A 23,903-nucleotide genomic window follows, 5' to 3' on the forward strand; every position below is an offset into this window, starting at 1 on the left:
TATTGGCCCATGTGACTGGAGGCTTTCAAGTACAGAAAACTGCAGAGAGATACCGGCACCCCTTTTGGACTTATGTATCTCTGGAAGCAACGGTCCCAGAGCTGAAATGAATGTGGTTCAGCTCCGGGGACCCTCTGCTTCAATCCTGTATTTTTAAAAAAATGAAGAAATAAAGAGAAATAAAAATGGCTTGGATTGAATTTATTTTACTGGTACAGCATTGAAGTTTAATTTACATATGCAGTCTTCTGCTATTCAATGTGAGTCTCTTGGTGCAGAGAAATCAGCAGATATCGTACTGGAAAGTAATATTTAACAAAAGGACTGCCACGTACACACACCTGAATTAGTAGAATGTTTCCTCTCACAAGGTAAAAGAGCTTGGGGAAACATGCATTGACAATCATTTTTTGGGACAAAGGAGAATTGACTGCAGGGTTAATAATGGAAAAATCGGCTTTTCTTTTTAAGTAGTCAAACAGAATTGGACATTTGGTTCACTTATTTTGCTTTCAGTCTCTAGAAGTGTCCAGTTGTCTGACAATCCCTAGGCCTGTAGAACATGGAATGTAATAATTGAATTTTACTTTAATTAAAAAGTACATACTTTATAGCACAACAATGAATGTAGTACCAACTGAGCTCACATATTTTTACTTTTGTCATACTTCGCGTGTAAAATTGCACTCACTTTTGCCAATTTTGGAGTGTTATCCTTAAATTGCAACCACATAAATCATGGTCTCCCCGGGGTGTGAAATTAGCTAATTTCTTTATAAACAAGGCTGCTCTGTTTAGTGTAATAGGTTTGTAATGGGAACTTTTAGAATAAATATGCACTTGCAAAGAAGCGAGTTCTTCAGAATTCTTCAAGCATTAAAGGTGCATTGGTTGTTGGAATTAAACTTTTTTTTTTTACTTCCACTGAAAATGAACGAGCATTGTATGTACCTTTTTTATGGTTATTACAAGATACCAGAGTTGTAATATATACATTGATGCTGTATCTCTCATTTTCTGTCGACTACTAGTGTTGATAACTGCTTAGTGCTTTGATTTCTTTGGCTGAGGACCCACTGCGGTCGTCGGCGACCGCGTGCACGTCACTCACCTGCCCATGACGACCTCCCGAGCCGGCCCCAGTCCCCCCTCGCTGCAAGGCTCACTACGCGCTGTGACGCGTCAGCCGCCAGGGGATGCAAGAGGATTGTGATCCTGAGCGGTGACGCGTCACGTGGTGCGCTGGTGAGCCTATCAGCACCGGGGGCTGGAGCTGTCAGAGGGAAGTGTGTGTGTGTATGTGTGTAATATATATATATGTGTGTTTCGCACAGCTGGGGGGGGGGGAGGGGGTGACGACTTTACAGTACCTGATCAATCTGTCCCCTTGTATCACCCCCCCACCCCCCTCCTCCCGGAACCACCCCCCCTCCTCCCGGACCCACTCTCCCCCCCCCCCTCCTCCTCCCTCTCCTGCAGACCCACAACCTCCTCCACCCCTCTCCCCGGTCTCAATGGCCGTGCCCCCCCCCCCCCCACGCAGAAAAAAGTTCACCACAGATCGCGGTACAGTGACTTGCAAGCATGGCGGCCGGGTAGGCGCTTGAAGCGGGTCCTCAGCCTTTAAAGAAATGTATCAGCTCAAGTATGTTTGCAAATATTAATGGAATTACAGGTTTTTATTTTGTGCATTTTCAGCAAGAAGGAATACATTATTGTATCTGCAATGAAAGCAACTAACGTAAAATGCATCTTCAAAGAAATTATGTTCGGTATCTTAAGGGAGAATCGTGAAAAATTGCTTTCACAAAAGTTATTTATTGTAAGGGTGTGGGTGATGCTCAATCATGGTGGTACATAGAAGAGCCAGCTAATAGAAACTATTAAACGGCAGCTATGAACCACTTGGCCCATCTTGCCTGCCCATTTTGCTATCTGATGATATGTAATAAAAGATGAATTGCAGCAAAGTGTTTTACAAATTATATATTTATATGTACACCTAAAGAACATGTTTAAATTGGAAAAACAAATATATTTGCATGCTCCCAAGAAAATGTGAGCATAGAAGTTTCATAGAGGTTAGAGGACTGTACTGTACGTTGAAATTCCTCACTGCCTGTCCTCTTTCTCAGTGCTGTGAGGAAAAGAAGTAGACAGATACTGTATGTGGTGTTGCAATGTGAAGCAAAGCGCAGAAAGTAATTAGCAAAGAATAAACAGAAGAGTTTTCGCAAATCCATTACACCTATATTTTGAGAATAAAGTAATATTAGAGAAATACATCGTTTTTTGAGTGGTTCTATTTTAGCACTCCAGTCTCTCATTTTCATATTTGATTACGACAACTCTACTTCCTTATAAAAAGAGTCAAAGTACTTTTTATAATGTGAAATTATCACTTCTGCTAGAAGCCAATTTACACTGTTAAGCAAGACAAAACGCATTTAAATCTCATTTGCAAAAAAGTATCTAAACTGTGTAATTGATAAAACCTCTAAACCTCATCCTTTATATATCCACAGAAATTGAACATTGTGTGCTGTAATGTGAACACCTATTGCTGGGTTTCGATCACTAGTTTTGTTGCTGGGATCATCCTGCATTGTAATGTTGACTACAGTATGTTTCTTGTGTTTCCATTGATATTAAATAAGGCTCAGCAATTGTGTTATGGGAAAAAGAAAAACACCTTTTCTGTCTTTTTACTTTCGGCAAATTCTGTTTTCATCAACATATATGTAGGCTGGCATTACAAACGCAGAGGATTGTAATAAAATTATTGCCGCTGTAAAAGAGATACAAGTTGAAGACATAAAACTGGAGACGTCACCTACATTTTTGAACTTGGAATCCAGGTAACTTCTTACACCTTGCAATAACATGATTCTTTAGATGACTCTGCACTTACCATATAATAAGACAAAGAAGATCTTTTACAAGCTGAAGGAAAGGACAAGTAGCTGAAAAATGATTCCTGTGTAAGTTCATGTGAATTCTGCAAATATACATTATGAAAGCTTACACACGGCCAGCACACGCTGATGAACAAAAACACAGATTTAATTAGTATTGAAGATACTCCAAACTCTATTTTTTTTTATACACGGTGTCCAGACTAGGAGGCACAAGTAGTAGGACTTGTAGTCCCTGCCTTTTAGCGTGGACACCCTGTATAAGGCTACGGCCCCAGTGTGCGTGTGATGGAGTGCCTGGCGGCACTCGTTCTCTCCATCCGAGCGATCTGAAGGACTTCCGACCACTCGCGGCGGGGGGGTGCGGCCATAACGTCACGCGGCTAGTTCGCCCTCACTGGCTGAACAGCCGCTGTGACGTGGCCATCGCTCGGCCGCCGCGCCAAATGTCAAATATCTTGACTTTTGAAGATGTGGTCACGCATCGCGCTTCTTGCAGGCAGTTACTGGGGCTTGCCACATAGAGGGCCGTATTACGCCTTTGCGCGCTCAGCAGCGGGGAAAAGCCTACGGAGGTTTGTCTGTTCACCTCATTGCTGAAATTGTAACAATGTATTAAACATGTTTTGCTCTTTCTTCTTTGTGGCAGTAATACTTTTTGTAGCCAGCTTATCAGAGACTGTTTATATTAATATATTTATAGAATGTTCTTATATAGCGCTGCTAGTTGTACGCAGCGCTTTACAGAGACATTTTGAAGGCACAGGTCCCTGCCCCGTGGAGCTTACAATCTATGTTTTTTGTTTTTTTTTGTGCCTGGGGCATAGGGAGATAAGGTGACTTGCCCATGGTCACAAGGAGCCGACTCCGGGAATTGAACCAGGCTCACTGAGCCACTCCTAGAGCCAGTTAGAAGCAATTATCTATCACTCTGCAACCAACAGTCTATTTGTAGAAACAACTTTGGGGGATTTTTAGTCATGAAACTGCCTAATGGTCCTGATTTACGAGACCTAAAATTATTTTCCAATTTCTCGTAAATGCCAAGAAAGCTTTTACTTTGAATTTGTTGCGTCGTATTTTGAGCAACACCGAGTTATCAGATCATATAAAGCAAACATAGTAATGTATTAAGCTGATTTGTCACAAACACTTGGATAGATTTATGCACAATAGGAGAATACGTGTGATATACAGTATGAATTGGTGAAATCTATCAATTAAACAACGAAGTAATTACAGCAATATCTAAACATTCAATTTTGTTTTCGAAGGGGGTTAGAAACAATAACTGCATTCTCATGGCAACTAAGTTTTTGTGTAAATGCCTTATTTGACCTAATGTTGTACTATCACAAGAAGCTGAAATGTAATTGGGTGTAAGCCATTAGCATCCGGTCAGTATGTTGGATAAAAGAAACAAACAATTGGGCAATAAGGAATGACCCTTTTAGTAAATGTGTGCACTGACCCTAAATTAATTAGGACAAGTTACCGATGAATGGGGGAAATAAAACAACAAGCTAGCCATTAAATGACTAACTAGCTTAAGATAAAGAGAACCCATCACTCTTCACATAAATTGGTCTTGGCACTTGGGAAGTGGTCACATATCAATGCGAAATCTATGTAGTAGAAGGTGTATCCATGGAGTATTCACTGGTCTTGTACTGATTATGGCATCCAGAGTTACATGACAAGTGAAGTCTGACTCATTCTATGAAGTATACAGAAATGGATAAGAATTCAGTTTGTAGAGGTGTTGTATTTTTTTTTAGCTTAAACATTTAGACACGTGTAATTTCAGGAATCTGACCCTATGATAGTATAAATTTTACTTTTTTTTTCTCTAAAGCTTATACTTTGCGTTCTTTTTGAACACTTAAATTAGTCTTCAAGTCATATAAAATCTAACATTGCATGAAGTGTTAACCTGATTGATAATACACTTGTATGGGTGGCTTTCTTTGTTTGAAACACTATAGGTATGGAATATCTATGTGGAAATGATTTGGCTAAATTTACAGTAACATGTAAACATTCATGTCTGGTGCAGTAGTACTTTACAATTATTATGACTGCTTCTTAATTTAGTTTCAGCATTTTCAAAGGAAACGTAAGAGAACGCATATCTTTAGATAACCTTTAATCTAAAGTAGCAACACTCCCAGAAGCCTATATAAGTTTAAGTGCAGTTATGTTCATATAAGTAAAGTTACAGAGGCCTCGCACGATCCCCGGTATTTAATTTAAAATCCTTCGGGGAAACGCGGGGCCTCTGTAACCACTGTGCCTCCCAGTTTGCGCACCCCTGCTCTAAAGTATGACGTGGTGCAATCTAAAGTATTGTACAGTACAAACACTATAGAGTACAGATTTCTTTCACATATTTGAAGATGTTTTATGGTTTGATGCATCAGTCAACATAAAGTACTTAGTGCTGGTAAACTAAAGCATAAGCAAACTAGGAAATTGTTTCAAATCCAAACTTCACATTTTACTTGTGCATCGTACCGTAGGTCTAGTGTTAAGGCTTTATGTAACATACCGTAAACTCTGGTCAATACCGAGTACAGGGTGTAACATCATGCGGATATCAACACAAACCTGTCAACATTTGCACAAATGTAGCGCTGTTTCCGCCACCCTATGGGAAACGTGGCGGCTACTGAGTGTGTGGTGCTTTACCTGTGGCTCACAGGAGCCTGAACCCTCGCTGCTGGGAGCCCGGGGTGTACTTGATCCGTCTAGTGACAGCGCCTCCACCTGTGAGGGATCCTGACAGTGCCGGATAACCCCTTCACAGGACCCAATGCAATAAGATCACACACTTGTATTTAATAACAGTTTACCGAACACAGGTACAACTAGATATATAATTAACCCACATATATAGGCCTAGCCCCACGTGCCCTCCAACCGTAGTGTCCACCCCTGATGGGATTTCACCAAAGTACTGAGTGGCCCCTGGGCACCTAACCTCCCTGGTGTCCCCAAGAGCCAACCCATACAATGTGTGTGACAGCGCTGCCCACAGTAACGGAAAGTGTTATAGTTGGTGCACGTTGTGGGGTACCTGCCCAGATGCTCCAGCACCTGGGTATGGCCAAAAAGCAAAAGAGATCCACTGATCAAGGGACGTCTATTTCAGCGAAGCCTCCACCTCTGCGTCGGGTGAACTCCGGTAGGAGGGTCTCACCTTTGATAGTCTATGATAGTGCGGTGGTGGTCTTGCCCCAGACCACAGTCCGCAAATCGCTGTGCGTTATCTTCAAATGGCACTATACACTAACTGTATACAGCTACAGGGGAAATGTCCCTAGCTAGGGGTTTCCCTGTAGCAGACGCAATCTGATTAGGTGAGTGGGGCCTATCTTGGACCTAAAGGGTTCATCTGGCCTAGTCTGGATGCCACTGTCACCCAGACCCTACCTTCCCTTTCTCTGTCCTTGCTCCAACGGTCAGAATTCTAATTGCCATAAATCTCTCGGCCCTATTGGCTGAGCCGCGCTGCGTGATCATCCCCTACAGCATTCTGGGGAGTGTTGTTCCCCTGCTGTGCTATACTCCTAATGGCCGCCGCTTGCTACTGCACATCCCCCCCGCACTATCCCCAGCACTCCCCCAGCCTCCGCTGCCTATGGAAAGGTAAAGGGACAAACGGGACCAGGGGGACCCAGGGTATACAAATAACAATCAACATTAATGGCCTTTGGTGGTATTGAGTACTTTTTAGTGAGGAATAACACATTCTAAAGAATTGGTATATAATAAGCACGTCTAAAATTGGAGTGATATGAGCAAAGTTCAGAGATGCCTCTGATTCTCTCCAATAATGGTAGAATGAGAGAGAGTAAGACACTCTGCTTAAATGGGCAATGCAGCGTTGGGGAACCTTGGTGTACATCCTTATTTTAAACAAGAGCTGACTTTGTGCAACTTCTGACTTATGCAAAGGTGGCCATAGGATAAGATATGGAGATGCAGGAGGGCAGTGCACTGCTAGCCGGTTAGTGAAGAACCAATCCTCAAGCGCAATCAATAAAAAATTATTTAATGAACAAAATAGGAGAAACACATAACGTGAGCTAAAAACTGACACAGTTCCTTGCTGGAATGAAACGCGCCATGTGTTTATCCTATTTTGTTTATTAAATAATTTTTCATTGATTGCGCTTGAGGATTGATTCTTCACTAACCGGCTAGCAGTGCACTGCCCTCCTGCATCTCCATATCTTATTCTACCTTTGGATGGAGCACGCTAATCACGCGATCGGATCGACGGCTGTTTATTCCCATCGGCATCATTTCTGTGAGTACTCAACGCCGGGGAGCAGAGACTGTGTGTGACACCAGGTTAGCGGGGGTTGTTGTTTGCTGCTGGGGACTTTCCCTCTGGTGAGCACTCCTGTGGCTCGGTTTCCTTGGTACCGCCACATTCACACCCTAAGTCCCCCTCCTGTATGCAGGTCCACACAGATACATGGGTCTCTGCATTCAATTATACACATCAGCCAGATCGCCATCGCTTTATTATGGTTTTCACCATTTGTGTTGCTGACTTATCTGGCATTGAAGGGGTTAACTACAAGGTGTCTCCGAACGCCATGTACATCATCAAAATGTGCTTTGGTCTGTTTTATTGTATGCAAAGTACTGTACACTGGGAAACATAAGTCCTAACTCCAACTTTTTGCCTTTACAGCAGTGACGAGTTTTTTGCATTTCTCCTTAAACTGAATCGACAGTGTAATTGCCTTACTCGTGCAGTGGAGAATATAAATGACCAAATACCTTTGAATCCTAACAAGGTAAATACTGCTTTAATTACTATTAAAGTACAATAATGTTACATTTTTTCGAACTCGGCCACACCTAAAATTACTCGAGTGGTCATCAAACAGGTATCATCTAATTGCTAAGATGCCCAAAGTTTTTAGAGTATTCAAGTCTTTTGGTTCGTCCCACAGAGGGCAAAAAAGTATTTTTCAAATATTTTTCAAGCAACTTATCAATGTAACTGTCATTAAAGTTAACACACAAATATTTCTATTTTGTTTGAGTCCTACAGTACATCATTTAAATTTTATTTGGCATTTGTTCTTTTATCTTGTTTAATTATCGTTTATCTGATAACAGCATAATTTGTTTACACTACAAGAAAAGAAGACAAAATGGGTTAACAATTTGCATCTATATACGTACAAGAGTTTACAGACAGCCTTATGAAAGTAGTTGGATAAAGACCATAAAGAACGCCAAAATAATTGCTTACTGTGGAGATGCTATTAAGTAATTTCGTATTTAAAACATTCTGCTCAAGTTTTATTATATAAACTTTGTCTGTGTGTGTAATATATATATATATATATATATATTTATATATATATATATATATATATACTGTTTTTTCTCTCTCCTTTCTCTCTTTCTCTTTTTCTCTCTCTGTTTCTCTTTTTCTCTTTCTCTTGCTCAATATCCCTTGGAGTCAAGTGATATATGCATAGATGCAAAAGCATCCAGAGGATTCATAGCAATTCTAAATCTAAAAGGGGTCAATATCTTTCTCAACATCGGTCACTACAAGATGAAGTCTTTGAGAGCAATAATAGTCATGATGGAAAAAGGAGCATTTCTAGCCTCTATTGATCTAAAAGATGCTTATCCATATTCGAATAAGAAAAAATCTCAGGAATTTGCAGTGAGATTGTCTGGATGGCTGGGAGTGGTGGCAGCATTACTAATACTCAAAGGCCTATTTTTGTTGTCCCAAACGTAGATTGGCTAATCAAAACTCTGTTGGAACAAGTTGCCGGAAAACATCTGGTTATAGTGCACGGTGTACAGATGTAACAGTAGCCAGCTTTATCTCCGTACTGCCACAGCACATGTGCTGGTGAACTGTGTACCAAACGTGGACTGTTCACAGCAAAGTGCAGAGCACAGGGGAATTTCCCATTTGGAGTAACACAGTGGGGGTCCCTGCTTCTGAATGGGACCCCCGCTATGTTAATTCTACCGGGCTGCACCAGACTGGAAGACCTGTGCAGTGAGAGCAAACAGAATCATTCACACTCTGCGCATCAGTAACAGGCAATCGCACTGCTTATTGCAGCTCAGCCTGCTTCAATACTAATGCAATTAAAATAAATTAAAAGCGTCATCACCTTAGCAGCTAGCTGCTAAGGTAAGGAATGGGTTAAAGCAGCGCTGCACAAACTTTTTCAGCTGCGGCCCCCTTCCTGGGAGCCGCAGCATTTGCGCCCCCTCCCCCGAAGGCACGGCTTCAAATGACATTGCGGGTCACATGACCCGACCGCAGCATTTATCGCGCGTTGCCATGGCGACAAGACCCAGCTGCCAGTAGGTAAGTGAGGTTACTTAAATTAAATGCCTGGGGGAAGAGCGCCGGGCCTCTGTAACAACCCGGGCCCCGCTGCAAATTCTCCCGCCCCCTAGTTTGCGCACAGCTGGGTTAAACCAAAATACCTAGTTTGTAGAGGGGGTCGGTGAAGGGGGTAGTAGCCCCAGGGTGGGTGGTTAGGCCTCCCAGGAGGGTTGCGGGAGGGGTTAACCCCTTCATTACTACCGCTATGGTAATTTAAGGGGCCACCACCCACCCGAGAGACCTAACCACCCAACCCGGGGAAACTACCCCCTTCACCCCCCCGCCCACATACACACATATATATACACAGTATGACGCATGTATTGCCAGTGGGTGCAATAAAGTGTAGTCCATCTGTGTGTATAATGTGCATATATGTTCTGTCTGTGCATATATGTATAGCATGCACTGTGTATGTGTTTGTGGTGTGCATGTATTTATATAGTTCATGCATACATCAGGTGTGTCTATTTGTCTGGTATGTGTGTTTCTGATGTGAGTACATATGTACTGTATATGGTATGTATATTTGGTGTTTGTTTATTGTACAGAGCTTGCTTATTTATTGTATGGTGTATACATGTGTGTAGGCTGCGTGTATTGTGAACCTGTTTGGTGTATGGGCTGCCTGGTTCCTAGGCCAGTTGGTTGGCTTGCACCCCAGGATTAAATTCGCCAGCCAGTCCCTGAGCACATCCCATTAATGACCTGCCATAGAGGATATAGAAGAAAAGAGGACATTTACCTTCCTATATTTGTTTCTTCAAGTCCTCTATGGCAGGTTACTTCCCTCTCTTATGTTTCCTTCTTAATATGCCTGTGTTTCCTTAAAAAAAGCTTGCGTCTAGCCAGACAATAACTGGTTAGAGATGGGCAGCGCCCACTTATGGTGGTCTAAACAAAAAGGTATTATCCTACTTCAGCTGGTTGTAGGGATTATTCCATTAATAACTAAGAATACACTGTTAATATACAGTATTTTTGCGCCCGATCTCTTGTTCTCATCTATAATTATTCCATTAATGACTGCCATAGAGGACTTGAAAAAATATTGGAAGGTACATCCCACAGCCATATTTTTAGTAGTGTAACAAACTGCTAAAATTGGCATTCTGGCCAATAGCTAGCAGTGATGTCATTTGGTGCGGCTTTCCATTGGCTCATGTGATATGGGAGCTTTAAACTTGCAGGAGATACCAGAACCCCCTTCAGAAGTACTTATCTCTAGAAGCAGAGGGTCCCCCAGAGCTGAAAAGAATGGGGTTCAGTGCCAGAGACCCTTGCTTCAATCCTATATTAAAAATAAAAAAAATCTTCTTGGTTTGCTCATTTTAAGGTTCTTTGACCAGGTTGGGAACACATGTACTGTATATACAGTATTGTAGCAGAAAACAGAATATTTAATTTTGAATAATTAGGAATGTTTCCGATACACAAATAATGGCATCTCCCCTCTCCATGAACCTATTATTTTACATTCATGGCGCCCATTCCACCATAGGCCCTTGTCATTTCTATTCAAGTTCAATCTATGAGATCGAAGGTTAATGAGAAAAATACATAGTGATTTTTATAACCTCTTTTTTGGTGGGAGGTTTCCCAACCTTTAAAAAAATAACCATGTCTAATGTGAAGTTTATATGTGAGGGTCTTTATTTGATCCCATCACTGCTAGACAGGTTGCAGGGCAATGCATCACCAGCTTTCGCTGCAGTAGAGAAATTAATGAATCGACTATATTTTGTTTTTATGGGGGGGGGGGACATAATTGGTATGTTTTTTTTTTTTTTTTAAATGTACATTTTCCCTTTGACAAAAAAGTTTTGCTAAATTCATGTAATACAATTTTTAAGAAAAAAGGACAGCTACATATTTTTATGACAGAAATATAAATACAGATCACTACAACACGGAGAAAGGAAAAATGTCAGAAAGACTTAAAAAGCAACAGGTATCCCGTATTATCCCACCTGTTGCCCAATTAGCTGCCCAAACTAGACCCCTGTAGTGAAGGGGCTAATAATGTTTGGCATATGTGTTATTTGTTAATAGATCGTACTGGAGTGGGACTCTACTCAGAACTTTTCTTCCGTGTGTGAAGATATAGTTGCAAGCATTACAGATCTTGGCAAAGAAATGTTCAAACTGCAGAACCGTTTACATAAGGTATGTTTACTATACTACATATCCGAATCTCATGGGCATTCTGTGCAGGAGCGGGAGGAAGATGTTCACTCTCTCGTGTGGGATAAAGTAAGATTTATTACAGATGCGACAGAGGATAAGAGTTGGAGTGTCAAAGCTAGGTGTTCACACCAAATTATTCACTTACAAACCAACAACACCATGACAGGCTCCTGTCAGGATGGGTCACTTTGAGTAATTGCCTGGGGAAAAAAGTGATGGTATGGGATGCAGTAAATGAACCATCTATGTAACTATGTAAGCATCAGTATCACAAAAGAATCTGTTGCTGAATGAAGCCATGTGGAAGTTGGACAGTGAGAGAGCTTGATAGTATTTAATACCACAATATCCTGTAATTTGAGCATAACTAATTTGGAATTTAAATTGGTATAAAAAAAAAAAAAGTAGAAGAATGCCTATGGGATAATGAGGATATAAATATTGTGCTACCAACACATACTGTACCCATGACCTTCATGTTGAGAAAAAATTTCAGTACAAATTGCAGCGCAGATCTTATTAACTAAGCCCACACAGGCTGTAACGGAATAAGTTTTCATCTCATTCTTAACAAATGTAAACCGTGAACCTAAACTGCCAGTCCCAAAAATAACATCGTTTTGGAATCTCATTCCTTGGCTCAGAGTGCATGATTTATAATCATTCGCACTGACCATACCTACGGATTCATTGCTATACAGTACATATGCATTCAGACTCAATATGCTCTTAAGCACACGTCTTCAAGAAACAAATTAACTTCATTGACATTGAACTTGGAAAAGATGTTCCTGCAAGTGCAATAACAATGATGGTTGGAAGATAAATGTCCTTTTTTTCTCTTTTTCTTTACTAGATTAGTGCTAAAAGGATCAGAGCAGAGACCTAGACATATTTATGTAGCTGTCTCTTAGAGAATGAATGAGGCCACACATTTTTAGTTTTAGCATCATGTACTGTGTTGTAACAAGCACAGAGAAAATATATCGTTCAGCTTGTTCTGCTCATATGTTTAGTAGGATAAAAGTACATGACTAAAAACTTAGATAACGAGGACTGTAAATAGGGGGGATGGTGGAGTTGTCATCTTTGCTACTCCGCTGTAAGGTAATTCAATTTATCACGCTACCCCCCTGTCTGAGCACCAGTCTGGTAAGGAGAGACATCAGGATAATAATTCTATCATAGAGTTATGGTTACAACAGTTGACAAATATTTGTAGAGGTAACTTTCAAAAAGCTTTTTAAAATACTTAAATGATGTAGGGGTCTATGTATCAAGAAAGTTGTCTTCACTGATGCATTTGCATAAATTAATTCTCATTTTCTCTTTCTGAAACGTGACATATTAAGAGTATTTATTTCTACTGTTTTAGAAAGTGGCGCAAAAATAAAAAATATACTTACGCCACCTTTAAGGTGACTGAGAAAACCAACGCAGAGAACCGTCAAGAAAACTAACCTCAAAACGCATATTTCTTATTACATGTACAGTTCCTGCACCAATACGCAAATATAACTCCACCCTAACCTCTCACTTGGTCCTTAATTCCCTCATCTTGTCGCAGACATACTTTAAAATGGTGCATTTAAGGCTACGCTTATAGTGCCGTCGACGGTCGCTGGAAATTAAATAGAGATGACTTCCAGCGATCGCGTCAAATCTGTCGCTCCGTCGCGTCGTGCTTGCTATAAGCTCACGCGACGGCGGCAATGTATTTGTTTTGCCGCGACGGCGCTGTCGCCGGCACTATACGCGCAGCCTAAGATAAATACAGACAGTATGTTTCAGTGAGTTGCAACAAAATGCCGACTTTGTATCTACATTTTGCTTTTGATATATAGAGCCCTTTGTTTTTAAAGCATCAGATACTTGGCTCTAACCTGTAAAACAAATCACTGCCTTTCAATTTGATCCAAAGTGCAGCTACAGTATAAGCCATGACTTCTATAGCATTGTGTACCAATTTTTGAGAACTGACTAGACCGACTGATGAATGCTGTTAAAATGTCATAATGTATAAATGTATGGATATCTTTATTTATATAGCGCAATCTAGGCACATAGCGCTTTACAGGAGTAATACACATGACATAATATTATAACACATACTGGGAAGAAGTGTGTCAGACTTAAAACAATAGGAAAAGGAGTTCCTGCCCCGAAGAGCTTACAATCTTCCAAGGAGTTGATGCACACAGATAGCTACTTGCTACTCTGCATTAAAAAGTAATAAGCACAGTGCCTCTGATAGGAAATATCTCAACGGCTCATTAGAAATGAAACACACTATTGTCCTTTCCACCAGAGAGCACTGTTTATAAATACATTATTTAGTGATAGTTATGAATACAGAGGTAGCCTGTAGGAAAAGGGAAAGAAGTTAGATTTATAATCTGTCTATAGATGGACCTTTCCACAAACCGTCATCATGAAAGAGCATATCTATGATTGTATATTACTGTAGTAATTGTTTACCATAGAAACAGTCAACTTGAAAATAGTTTTTTTTAAATGTTGTTTAAGATAAGCCCATGATCACGTATTAACATATCACTAACATCTGTTCAATGTTTGTGTTGTGTATGTATATCTTTATATAGCGCCAACAGTGTACTCAGCGCGTCACAAAGACAATACAGTACAGGGAATTATAATACAATAAGTGGAGCAAAGTCAAACAATAGAAAAGGAAATCCCTGTCCCGGAGAGCTTACAATCTAATTAGTATGTTGGGAGACTTAGAGACTGCAGGTGAGGGAATGTAGTATTTGGCTGTGCTTGGCCACAATAGTTGGTAGGAGTGATTTGGTGTGGGACAGTAGCCTTGAATCAAGGCTATTGGGATGCTTCATTTAAGAGGTGTGTTTTAAGGTGGGTCGGTATGAAATTAGATGGTTTAACACTATTAGCAGAAAGGGAGGGGGAGGCAGGCGTGGGCGAGAGCATGTGTGAATAAATCTGGGTCCAGGAATCGGAGAGAGATTCCCCAGATGCAGGAGGAGTAGCGAGAGAGAGGAGGTGATGAGGATTTGCGGGGGTGCTTTTTATTCAGAGGTGTAGAAGATGTTGGGAAAGAGGTCTGTAAAGTGCAAAGTGTATGGGCACATGCATAGGTGGAGGGAAGGCGAGATAAAATGTGGATATGAGGAGGAGAGCAGGGACATTTGAGAGAATAGAAAAGTTTACAAAGGAGTGAAGAAACGGCAAACGGGAAAAGCAATAGAGGAGGTATTATGAGATGCATGGAGTAAAGAGGGAAAGGTAAGAGTCTACAGGTATTGGAGGATATGAGGAGTAGAAGTTAAAAGTAGGTGTATAAATCAGGCTTGGGAGGACAGTGTAGCACTGAACATTACACAGCAGTTTAGAAAGGTAATTTCTAAATTAGTAAAATGTCTCAGAACGGGGGGCACACGCGTGACACCACACAAAATAGCCCCCATGGGGAAAAGCTCTGCACAGAGTGAGAAAACAAAAGCAGCCAACGGCGGCAAAACAGAAGTGATCTCCCTACAAACAGCTCCCAGAGGCTGGGCAATAGCATCCAACATGCCTCTGAAGATAAAAAGACAAAGGAAAAGTGATGTTACTCACTTATTTCAGTAGAAGCAGGAAATCTCTGCTCCCTCCCAAGATGCCGGTTTCGTGTGTGAGCAGAAGACCTCCGAATCGGAAGCAGTCAGACCCAGAGGCAAGACCCACAACCCTGAGGGCTAATAGAGGACCTGAAGCAGACCCTCCAAAATGACCTACAGAAGGCATTGGCAGGCATCAGGGACAGGCCAGCTGAACTAGAGAACAGAGCAGAGGAAGCCACTGAATTCCAGATGGACACTGTAGAGGAAATAAAAGCTATACAACATCAGGTTCAGCTCCTGAATGAAGGACAAGAAGACTCAGACAACCAATTCAGACATAATATTCGGATAAGAAATATTCCAGAATTGGCAGACAAGATAAGCGCCTACTGTATCTCTAAGGACACTTTAGGTCATTGGTCTCTGACATGCAGCTTGACAGAGTCCACGAAGCTCTAAGACCCCGAGACGCAGACTGAGGAAAGCCTTAGGACATTATAATGAGGGCCCACTTCGAGGTTAAATAGCGGGATAATAAACGTCTCCTGTAAACTACCAGAAATAATTTATGAAAATACCCCTGTGCAAATATCCTCATTAACCACGCAGTCAAGTACAGATGGGACTTTCCATTCCGACTTAAGGCTTCACACCACAGCATGCAAGGTGGATATGCGCTATCCAGAAGAGGTCCACCACCACTTTCTACAACGACTGGGTCCTCATCAAGCAACATTGCAACCTCATCAAGGAAAAGATTGGATAATAAATAGCATACACCTCTTCACCCCCACCCCCCATACAATTTCTGGGTCAAGCCTTTTACTGTAGGTGTAATGGAAAGCACCAGGTCTACGGCCCAAGGACTGTGGACCTTAAAACCCAGTAAGCAGTTAATAGCAAGGAGGATTAGATCAGCTGGACAGACTTGAGTAATGCTAGTTCTGTGGATAAGAGACCACTCCACCGGAAGCAAGGGACAAGATGATAGCAACCGTGAATCCAAGTTTGAAATTCCCAGTTATTTGCATTATTGACATTGGTGTTAGACATGTTTAAGTGATTATGTTGTGTTCAAAATGGTTTAGTTAGAAGCACGAGGGTAAGATTATTGCACCACATAAATACGCCATCCTATATAACCTAAGCTTTACTGGAATACAAATTTAGGGCGAAATTAACCAAATTGGTTTCATATAGCGGTGCTAATTCTCCTAGCACAACCCCCCTAAAGATACTACACAAATTTCTTCTGAATCTACAACATAGGTAGAAAGTAATGTCCAACATCAATCTGGACAGACCTTCCGACCACCCCTGGTCAAAGAAGCAGAAACCTACTGTGTGGTGGTTACCCCATATACATTTTCCCCTGTCTTCCTGCACTTCGGACTACTGCGCATATGAAGCTTATTCTACACGCCGAAACACAGAACACTAAAATGATGACATCTGACAACTTAATTTGTCTTTCCATAACTGTTAATGGGTTAAACTCTCCTCTCAAGAGAAAGCTAGTCTTCTCAGAGATAAAAACAATGAAAGGAGACAGTCGTGCTACACGAATCCCATCTTAACAATGAAGAGGGACATAGGCTTCAAAATAAAAAAAAATTACACATTCTACATTCTTCACTTACGGGGGGGGGAGGGAAGGGGCATAACTATACTGATTAGCACAAGAGTACCCTTCAAACTAGATGGCCAGATATCAGACAAAGATGGAAGATTGCTGATACTGGTGGGCAAGGTAGGAGAAACTGATGTAACCTTAGTGTCTCTACTCTTCCAATGAGAATCAGACAAAATATACTCCCCCAAAATGGAGCCATAGGCGGGGACTTTAATGCTGTCATAAATCCAGCAAAATATAGATCAGACTCGCAAAGTAACAAAAACCCACTACTAATAAGAAATGCAAAAACATTGCACAAGATGCTATGGGACAATCACTTAATAGATTTCTGGAGAGCCGTAAATGCTATATCAAGAAGGAACACGCACTTTTCTGCTCCTCACAACTTGCATTCAAGAATAGACATGATAGTAGCAAGTACAGGACTAATGGCCTCGAAGGAAGGTTGCGAAATTGAAAATAGAATCTGGTAAGATCATGCCCCAGTATCCTAATCAGGTCTAAAGCATAGACTCTCCCAGGCTCTCTATGGAGAATGAATACCCAACTATGAGGCATACCGGATCAAGGGATCAGATACCTAAAGCTGTAGCAGACTATTTCTCACTAAACGTAACAGATCAAATATCTCCTATTATTCTCTGGACAGCACATAAAGTGGTAATCGGGGGAATCCTGATAAGTATAGCCTCCTGCAGGAAAAAAAAAAAGAAAGCACAACACACACAACCTTGACATCAAACTAAGAGACAAAGAAAAGTGCTACCAGGCAAACCCTGACCCACATGCAAAGAAACCATTAGACAGTATCAGAGCAGAAGTAAGAAACTGCTTGATCGAGAGAACCGAAAAGGCGATGTGCTGGACACGTCAATTGTACTACAATCAGGGTAATAATATATATGCAATCAAAAAAAGCACAGGAACCCTAATTTCTAACCCTATAGAAATTAGTAACAAATTTAGGAAATAGTTCCAAGAACTCTGTCATTTGAAAGGCCCAACAGGGAAGGACCCCACTACTAGCTGATAGATAAATACCTAGGTAAGGCACTACTACCGACACTATACATCGACTGCCAGCGAACTCGCGCAGCCCATAATGTATGATGAGATTGCCCAAACTATTAAGTGACTTAAAGCTTCAAAATCACCAGGCTCCGATGGGTATACCAATGAATACAATAAAAAGTTTGCTCCCACATTAATCCCATACTTGCTAAAACTGTTTAATGAACTACTGAAAGGAAAAACCCCACCACAGAAAATGTTAAAAGCCTTAAATACGGTGATACCAAAAGCAGGTAAAGACCTGGCTCAGTGCCCAAAGGGCCAATTTTGCTAATTAACAGCGATGTCAAAATATTTGCAAAAATACTGTACTTGCCACCAGGTTAAATGTAGTCCTAGGCTCCCTTATACATCATGACCAGGTGGGCTTTGTTCCAGAAAGGCAAGCAGCAAACACTATCTGGAGGATAACAAATATTATCCATAATTGCAATAAGACTCAGATCCCCGCAATAATTTTAGGGCTAGACGCCAAAAAGTCCTTTGATAGGCTGAGCTGGCCATTTATGTTTTAAATCCTCCATACCCAATATCTCGGATAGGAAAAATGGTCTCGGTAAAAAAAGAATTATCCTCTTGAGAATCTTGTAACTCTTTCAGATATTATCCGTATCTGTTCCACAACAAACAATATGTGACTTACAGAGAGCGGTGTCGAGGTTTGTGTGGGGCAACAAAAAGCCCAGAATTAAGTTAACAATTATGTGCCAACCATCATTGGAAGGAGGCCTGGCCCTTCCCAACATCTGGAGATACTATAGAGCAGCAAGACTAAGCCATTTGATATACTGGTCGCTGGAGGAGGGCCAAAAGGCATGGATAGACAGAGAAAAGCAAAGCACAGATAACGGACATGTCTAATCTTCTCTGGGTCTCAGCTTCCAAGTGACGCAATAAACATGATGCTCAGCCAGTTACCTCCCACCCACTAGAAATATGGGATAAACCCCATAAACAAGGGGAAATGTCAATACTCTCCGCTAAACCCGTTATGGGGCAACCCAGAGTTCCCGAGCGGTCAGCATCCCATTTCATTCCCCTATGGAGGAATAAGGAGATGCAGCGATCTTTAAGGATTCACATCTCCGATCCATTCAGGACCTATAAAACCTATATGGTTTTCCTAATCCTCTCCTTCCAATATTTACAACTTTAGCATTTTGTAACATCCCTAGGAAACATTAAAAACACGAGTCAACAATTAACTGTCTTTGAGACACTTTATTGCAGCTCTGAAAACAACAAAGGAACAGTCTCTGTGTTTTATGATTTGCTTTCAAAAGGAGACATTGGTGAATGATGGAAGAAAGGAAACACCCTTTAGCTTGCACTCGGTGTCATAATTGATATGATTATTAAAGTTAATACTTATTATTTTATTAAATTAAATTAAAATAATTCCATAAACAATTAATCTAGATCATATACAAACATTAGCACAACAATCACAAACATATATATATAGACATAAACTGGAAGGGGACCTATTAAGAAACCATAAATAGGTATTCAATATTTGTGAGAAAAGCTCACATAGGTATAATACATGAGACCCCAATTCTATGGGGCCCATGGTTAACATTTAAGAGGGGAGAGATGGACCCCAGGCTTGGTTAAACTACGCTTTTGCGCTTTTAAGAAGAGTAAAAACACCTCCACAAACATATTTTCGGGTTCCTAAAAGATACACATTTGAGTCAATCGATGTCCCAGCTTTTAAAAGCAAAGTAAACGCATTGTTATGTTCGACAAACCTATACATTTGCACGCCCCGGGCGAGTGGATTTAACATCGTGGCGAGCTCCTATTGGCCCAAGCAGCACACGTTGGTACTAGGTGGCGAGTAGATTTTTTTTGTTCGGCGAGTAGATTTTTTGGTGATTTGTCGACCACTGTATATATATATATATATATATATATATATATATATATATATATATATATATCTGTTATTATATGATTAATTTGATTGTACTTTATGCACCTGAATGCAAAGACATGTTTATCCTCCCCTCCCAATTTTGAGTTCCGTATCCCTCTTCCCCCCCCCTCCTTCCACTTCCCATCCCTATCTACCGGTGTATATATATATGATATGAAAATCAATATAAAAAAATAACAATAAGTATCAGAAGATTTTGAAAGCCAAGTTCTCACATTTGAAGAGTTGGTAACGTGGTGCAGTTCCTCTTGTATTATTCAACTCCACTTTTAACTCCACAGACACTTCATATGTGACACTTAAGATATTACACAGTCGTGTGATTTAATGGGGCATTTTAGCCAATATTACTTTATTGATAATGTACCGTCATTATAGCGAAACGTCAGCTTGCCGCTTTTTTGTAATAAAGTAATTTAACTTTCTTTCGGTATCCAGCCATAATCATTATTTTTGGGCTTTACATGTTGGGTGCTTTGGGGCATTCACCATTCGACTGGAGGCACTGGATTTTGAATTGAGTTTTTTTGATTACTGCTTCTATAATTTTGAATGCTCGATCATAGATTTGTATTTTTAGATTCCTTTTGAACATAAACTATGTCTCAACTTCCACGTCTTTTAGCCAATTGTAAAAGTTATCACTGGTTAAAACGGTGGCGCTGGGTTGAAATCTTTACCAGTCTCTTCCTAATTCAAGAAATAGTCTGCGACTGACTGGGTGGTAAATGTTTCCCTTGTATTTTACTCCCTGGAGCAAGATAGACTGGCTGTTCAACGTCAGAATTTGTATTATGAATTGCATGCTGCACACGTTGCAAATGCCCAGTAGCCATTGGGATCCTACTGTATATGGTAATGCAGTGTTTTTCAACCAGGGTCCTAGGAACCCTGGCCATCCCTAAAGGGTTCCCTGTCATTTTAAGGTTATTTTAAAATTGTACCAAATACAGAAGTATTTACAATGCATCTGATCTCAGACGCGCTATTAGAGGGTGTCCGGGTTCCTCAGAATTTCACATAGGGTTCCTTAACCAAAAAAATGTTGGAAAACACTGTGGTAATGAGTTAACCGAACTAGTTAGAAATCTTGTTCTGCACAGCTTCCCTTACTCTGTTATGTTAAGTTTCAGAATGACCAAAAGAATGCCCCTTGTCGTGTGCCACCTTTGGAAGAACCGACTGGATGGAGGAGATATAAGCTGCGGAAAAGAACAACTGTAACTGTGTTAAGTTTAGGTTTTATTATCTTACTCGTAAAGTTAAATGGGAAGAAAATCTGATCTCCATTCCCTGACAAGAAAGTAATGAGATCAACTGTTACGAAGGAGGAGGTTCAATAACATCCAGTAAGAATGAACACACTGTGATCCTGCGTTATCTGCCATTGAGTTAAATGGTAATTAAAGCGTGATCGCGGGGCACTAACCTGTATCAGAGGTTATTGAATCTCCCCCTATGTTCTAAACACTTAAATGGTACTTTCAGGTTGTTGTTTTTTCCCCTTTTCTTATTTTTTTTATTTTATTTTGATATTATAGTGCTTGTTAATATGATGGTGAATTCTATAATACGTTTGTTTAGGTTTTTCTTAACCCCTTAACGTGTGCTTTTTTGTTCACATTTTTTGATAATGCCGAAAGATGCATTCCGAGTGCCTATTTACATTCTATTTACAGAAAACTTCAACATCCATGTACAGTATGTTCTATACTGGCTTATGTGAGTGTGGCCTGGGACACATGCATACGGTCTGTACATTTTGCCAGCACTTCAGGGGATTGCAATTCTATTGTAATACTGGATGCCCTTGAAATACATGTTTGTTCATATTTGCGTATACAATAAAACATCATATTTACATGTTCCCGTTCAAGAAGTACCTTTTTGCATTGAACTTCTGTTTGACATGCCCTTTCAACAGCTACCATGCTAAAAGTAATTGCTATGCTTCACTGCGTGATTGTGTGTCTGTGTGTCTGTGTGTTTGTGTGCTGGGTGATAATGCTGAAAGGCAGGGTTGCAGACCTTTCTAAGACATGATGAAATGGGAGAAAAGCACACCCTCTTAAAAGCACTCATTTTAAAGTGTGATATGATGAATAAATATGAAAATAAATCTTTAATAATATATCAATTAAAATAGATGAATATATATATATAAACCTAAACTAAATAATACAAAAATAAATAAATAACTATGGTGACTAAACATATAAAACAGACCAAAGTGATCAATACATAAACATAGTCACAATTGGCAGTGTGTGTGTGTCTCAGACCTGTATCAAGTCGACTTGCGAATAGACCGGCACTCAGATGTGCCTCTCACCATCGTCACTGCGTGCATGCGTCATGACGTCAGTCTGGTCCCGCCTCCCACCTGACGTACGTGTCGCAGAGGAGCTTTGTGGGCTCTTTTGCACTTCTTTCATTAGTATATACTATATATCAATGTGTCCATCTAGCAATGAGGCTTTTACCTGATCTTATACTCATGATCTAAGGCAGGGGGGCGCAAACTTTTTTCCCTGCGCCCCCCTGCCGGCTGTCCCCTCACTCCCGCGCCCCCTCCCCCCCAACCCCAACTTACTCGCATGACCTTGCAGCGTCGTTTTGACGGCACGTTGCCATGGCGACGCAGGGAGGAAGCCGCCGGAGCCACGGTAAGTTAGGTTTACAGAGGCCCTGCAGCTCCCCCGGCACTTAATTTAAGTGCCTTCGGGAAGCGCACGGGGCCTCTGTAAACCCCGCGCCCCCCGTCTAAAGTCTCGCGCCCGCCCTGGGGGTTGCGCCCCCCAGTTTGCGCACCGCTGATCTAAGGCACTCCAATATCAGTGGGTGTGCCTTTGTTGAAACTGATTTCAGTTTAGGTACTTCATTGGTTTATACAGTACCAACTGCAGGTTTATTGTAGGAACAAGCATATGTCATTCATTTGTAATTAATAACATGGTCAGTCTCACGCTACCTGTTGAGAATAAACAGTTTTTTTAATTACTTCTAGTGCTTGTACCTAGGGGTTATCCTTTATCAATTGTGACCTACTTAGGTATTTCATTACTATCAAGTAGTTGAACCCTAAGGATTTTCCCTCTGTTTCAGTTTATGTATTGAGCACTTTGGTCTGTTTTATATGTTTAGTCACCATAGTTATTTATTTTTGTATTATTTAGTTTAGGTTTATATATATATATATATTCATCTATTTTAATTTATATATTATTAAAGATTTATTTTCATATTTATTCATCATATCACACTTTACAATGAGTGCTTTCAAGAGTGTGTGCTTTTCACCCATTTCATAATCACTCCTTATCCTCTCTTGCACCTTTGTTACTATTTCAATTTGTTCATTGAGCTGTAGCGAGTTACCCTTCCCCCCCTCCCTTTACCCATTACTTTCTAAGACATGCAAATGAGCATACAGTAATATTTCCATTTGCTATATATATATATATATATATATATATATATATACATACACACACACACACACACACACACACACACACACACGATACCATTCACACGAAATCAAAGGACAGCAGTCAGGTAAATAGGTTTGTAATGTAAACAAACAAGGCACAGGTAACCGACTTTTCGATCCCCAAATGGGACCTTTCTCAAGGTGGTATATATATATTACTGTGAATCTTAACCTTTGGGTGTGCCCTTATGACATTACGGTATTGTCGTGCTATTAATACTTGTTTCCTAGGAGTAGGTTGCGATCAGTGCTCCATCGAACATGATCACAACAGAAGTGGAGTAATTTAAAATGGGTTAAATTGGTGTTTCTTTTAAAAACTCGTTCCTTTCAATCTCTAAAATATTTGTTTAATCTTTCAGTGTATCTTTTTGATACAGCTCATTAAAAGGTTGCTTGGAAACGTAGTCTGTCTAAATTGTTTACCAGTCATGATTTAGTTATTTATTTGCTCCCCTCCTGAAACCTCCCCCTCCCCCTTCCTCTTTCATATACCGAATCAGTACTAAATGGGGCCTGCATTTCTCCAGAGATGCTTTATTGTGCTCTTCAGAACTGTTCTGGAGGGGGAAAAAGTAAGGTCTTACAGCTGATTGTTCTAGGTACATGAATCTTAAAATCATCACTGCTGGAAGTGCCTGAAATATGTTGTAGAGCAATAAGACTTAAGGGACAGACTTAAGAAACAGT

At 40.6% G+C, this 23,903-nt stretch overlaps 1 protein-coding gene across 2 annotated transcripts in view; it reads left to right on the top strand.

The window, feature by feature from the left end:
- The window catches only part of ASZ1 (ankyrin repeat, SAM and basic leucine zipper domain containing 1), a 150,844-nt gene extending 129,258 nt beyond the window's left edge, over window positions 1–21,586 (top strand). Inside the window, exons 10-13 of one of the 2 annotated variants that reach the window (XM_075599967.1) lie at window positions 2,746–2,858; window positions 7,621–7,726; window positions 11,356–11,469; window positions 20,848–21,586. In XM_075599967.1, coding sequence (XP_075456082.1) covers window positions 2,746–2,858; window positions 7,621–7,726; window positions 11,356–11,469; window positions 20,848–21,003 — 489 coding nt within the window. In that variant the 3' untranslated portion in view covers window positions 21,004–21,586. The remainder of the gene's footprint in view (window positions 1–2,745; window positions 2,859–7,620; window positions 7,727–11,355; window positions 11,470–20,847) is intronic. The other variant, XM_075599968.1, reaches the window with a different exon arrangement.
- The last annotated feature ends 2,317 nt before the right edge of the window (window positions 21,587–23,903 follow it).

This window comes from Ascaphus truei, chromosome 5 (assembly GCF_040206685.1).
Source record: "Ascaphus truei isolate aAscTru1 chromosome 5, aAscTru1.hap1, whole genome shotgun sequence".
NCBI lineage: Eukaryota > Metazoa > Chordata > Amphibia > Anura > Ascaphidae > Ascaphus > Ascaphus truei.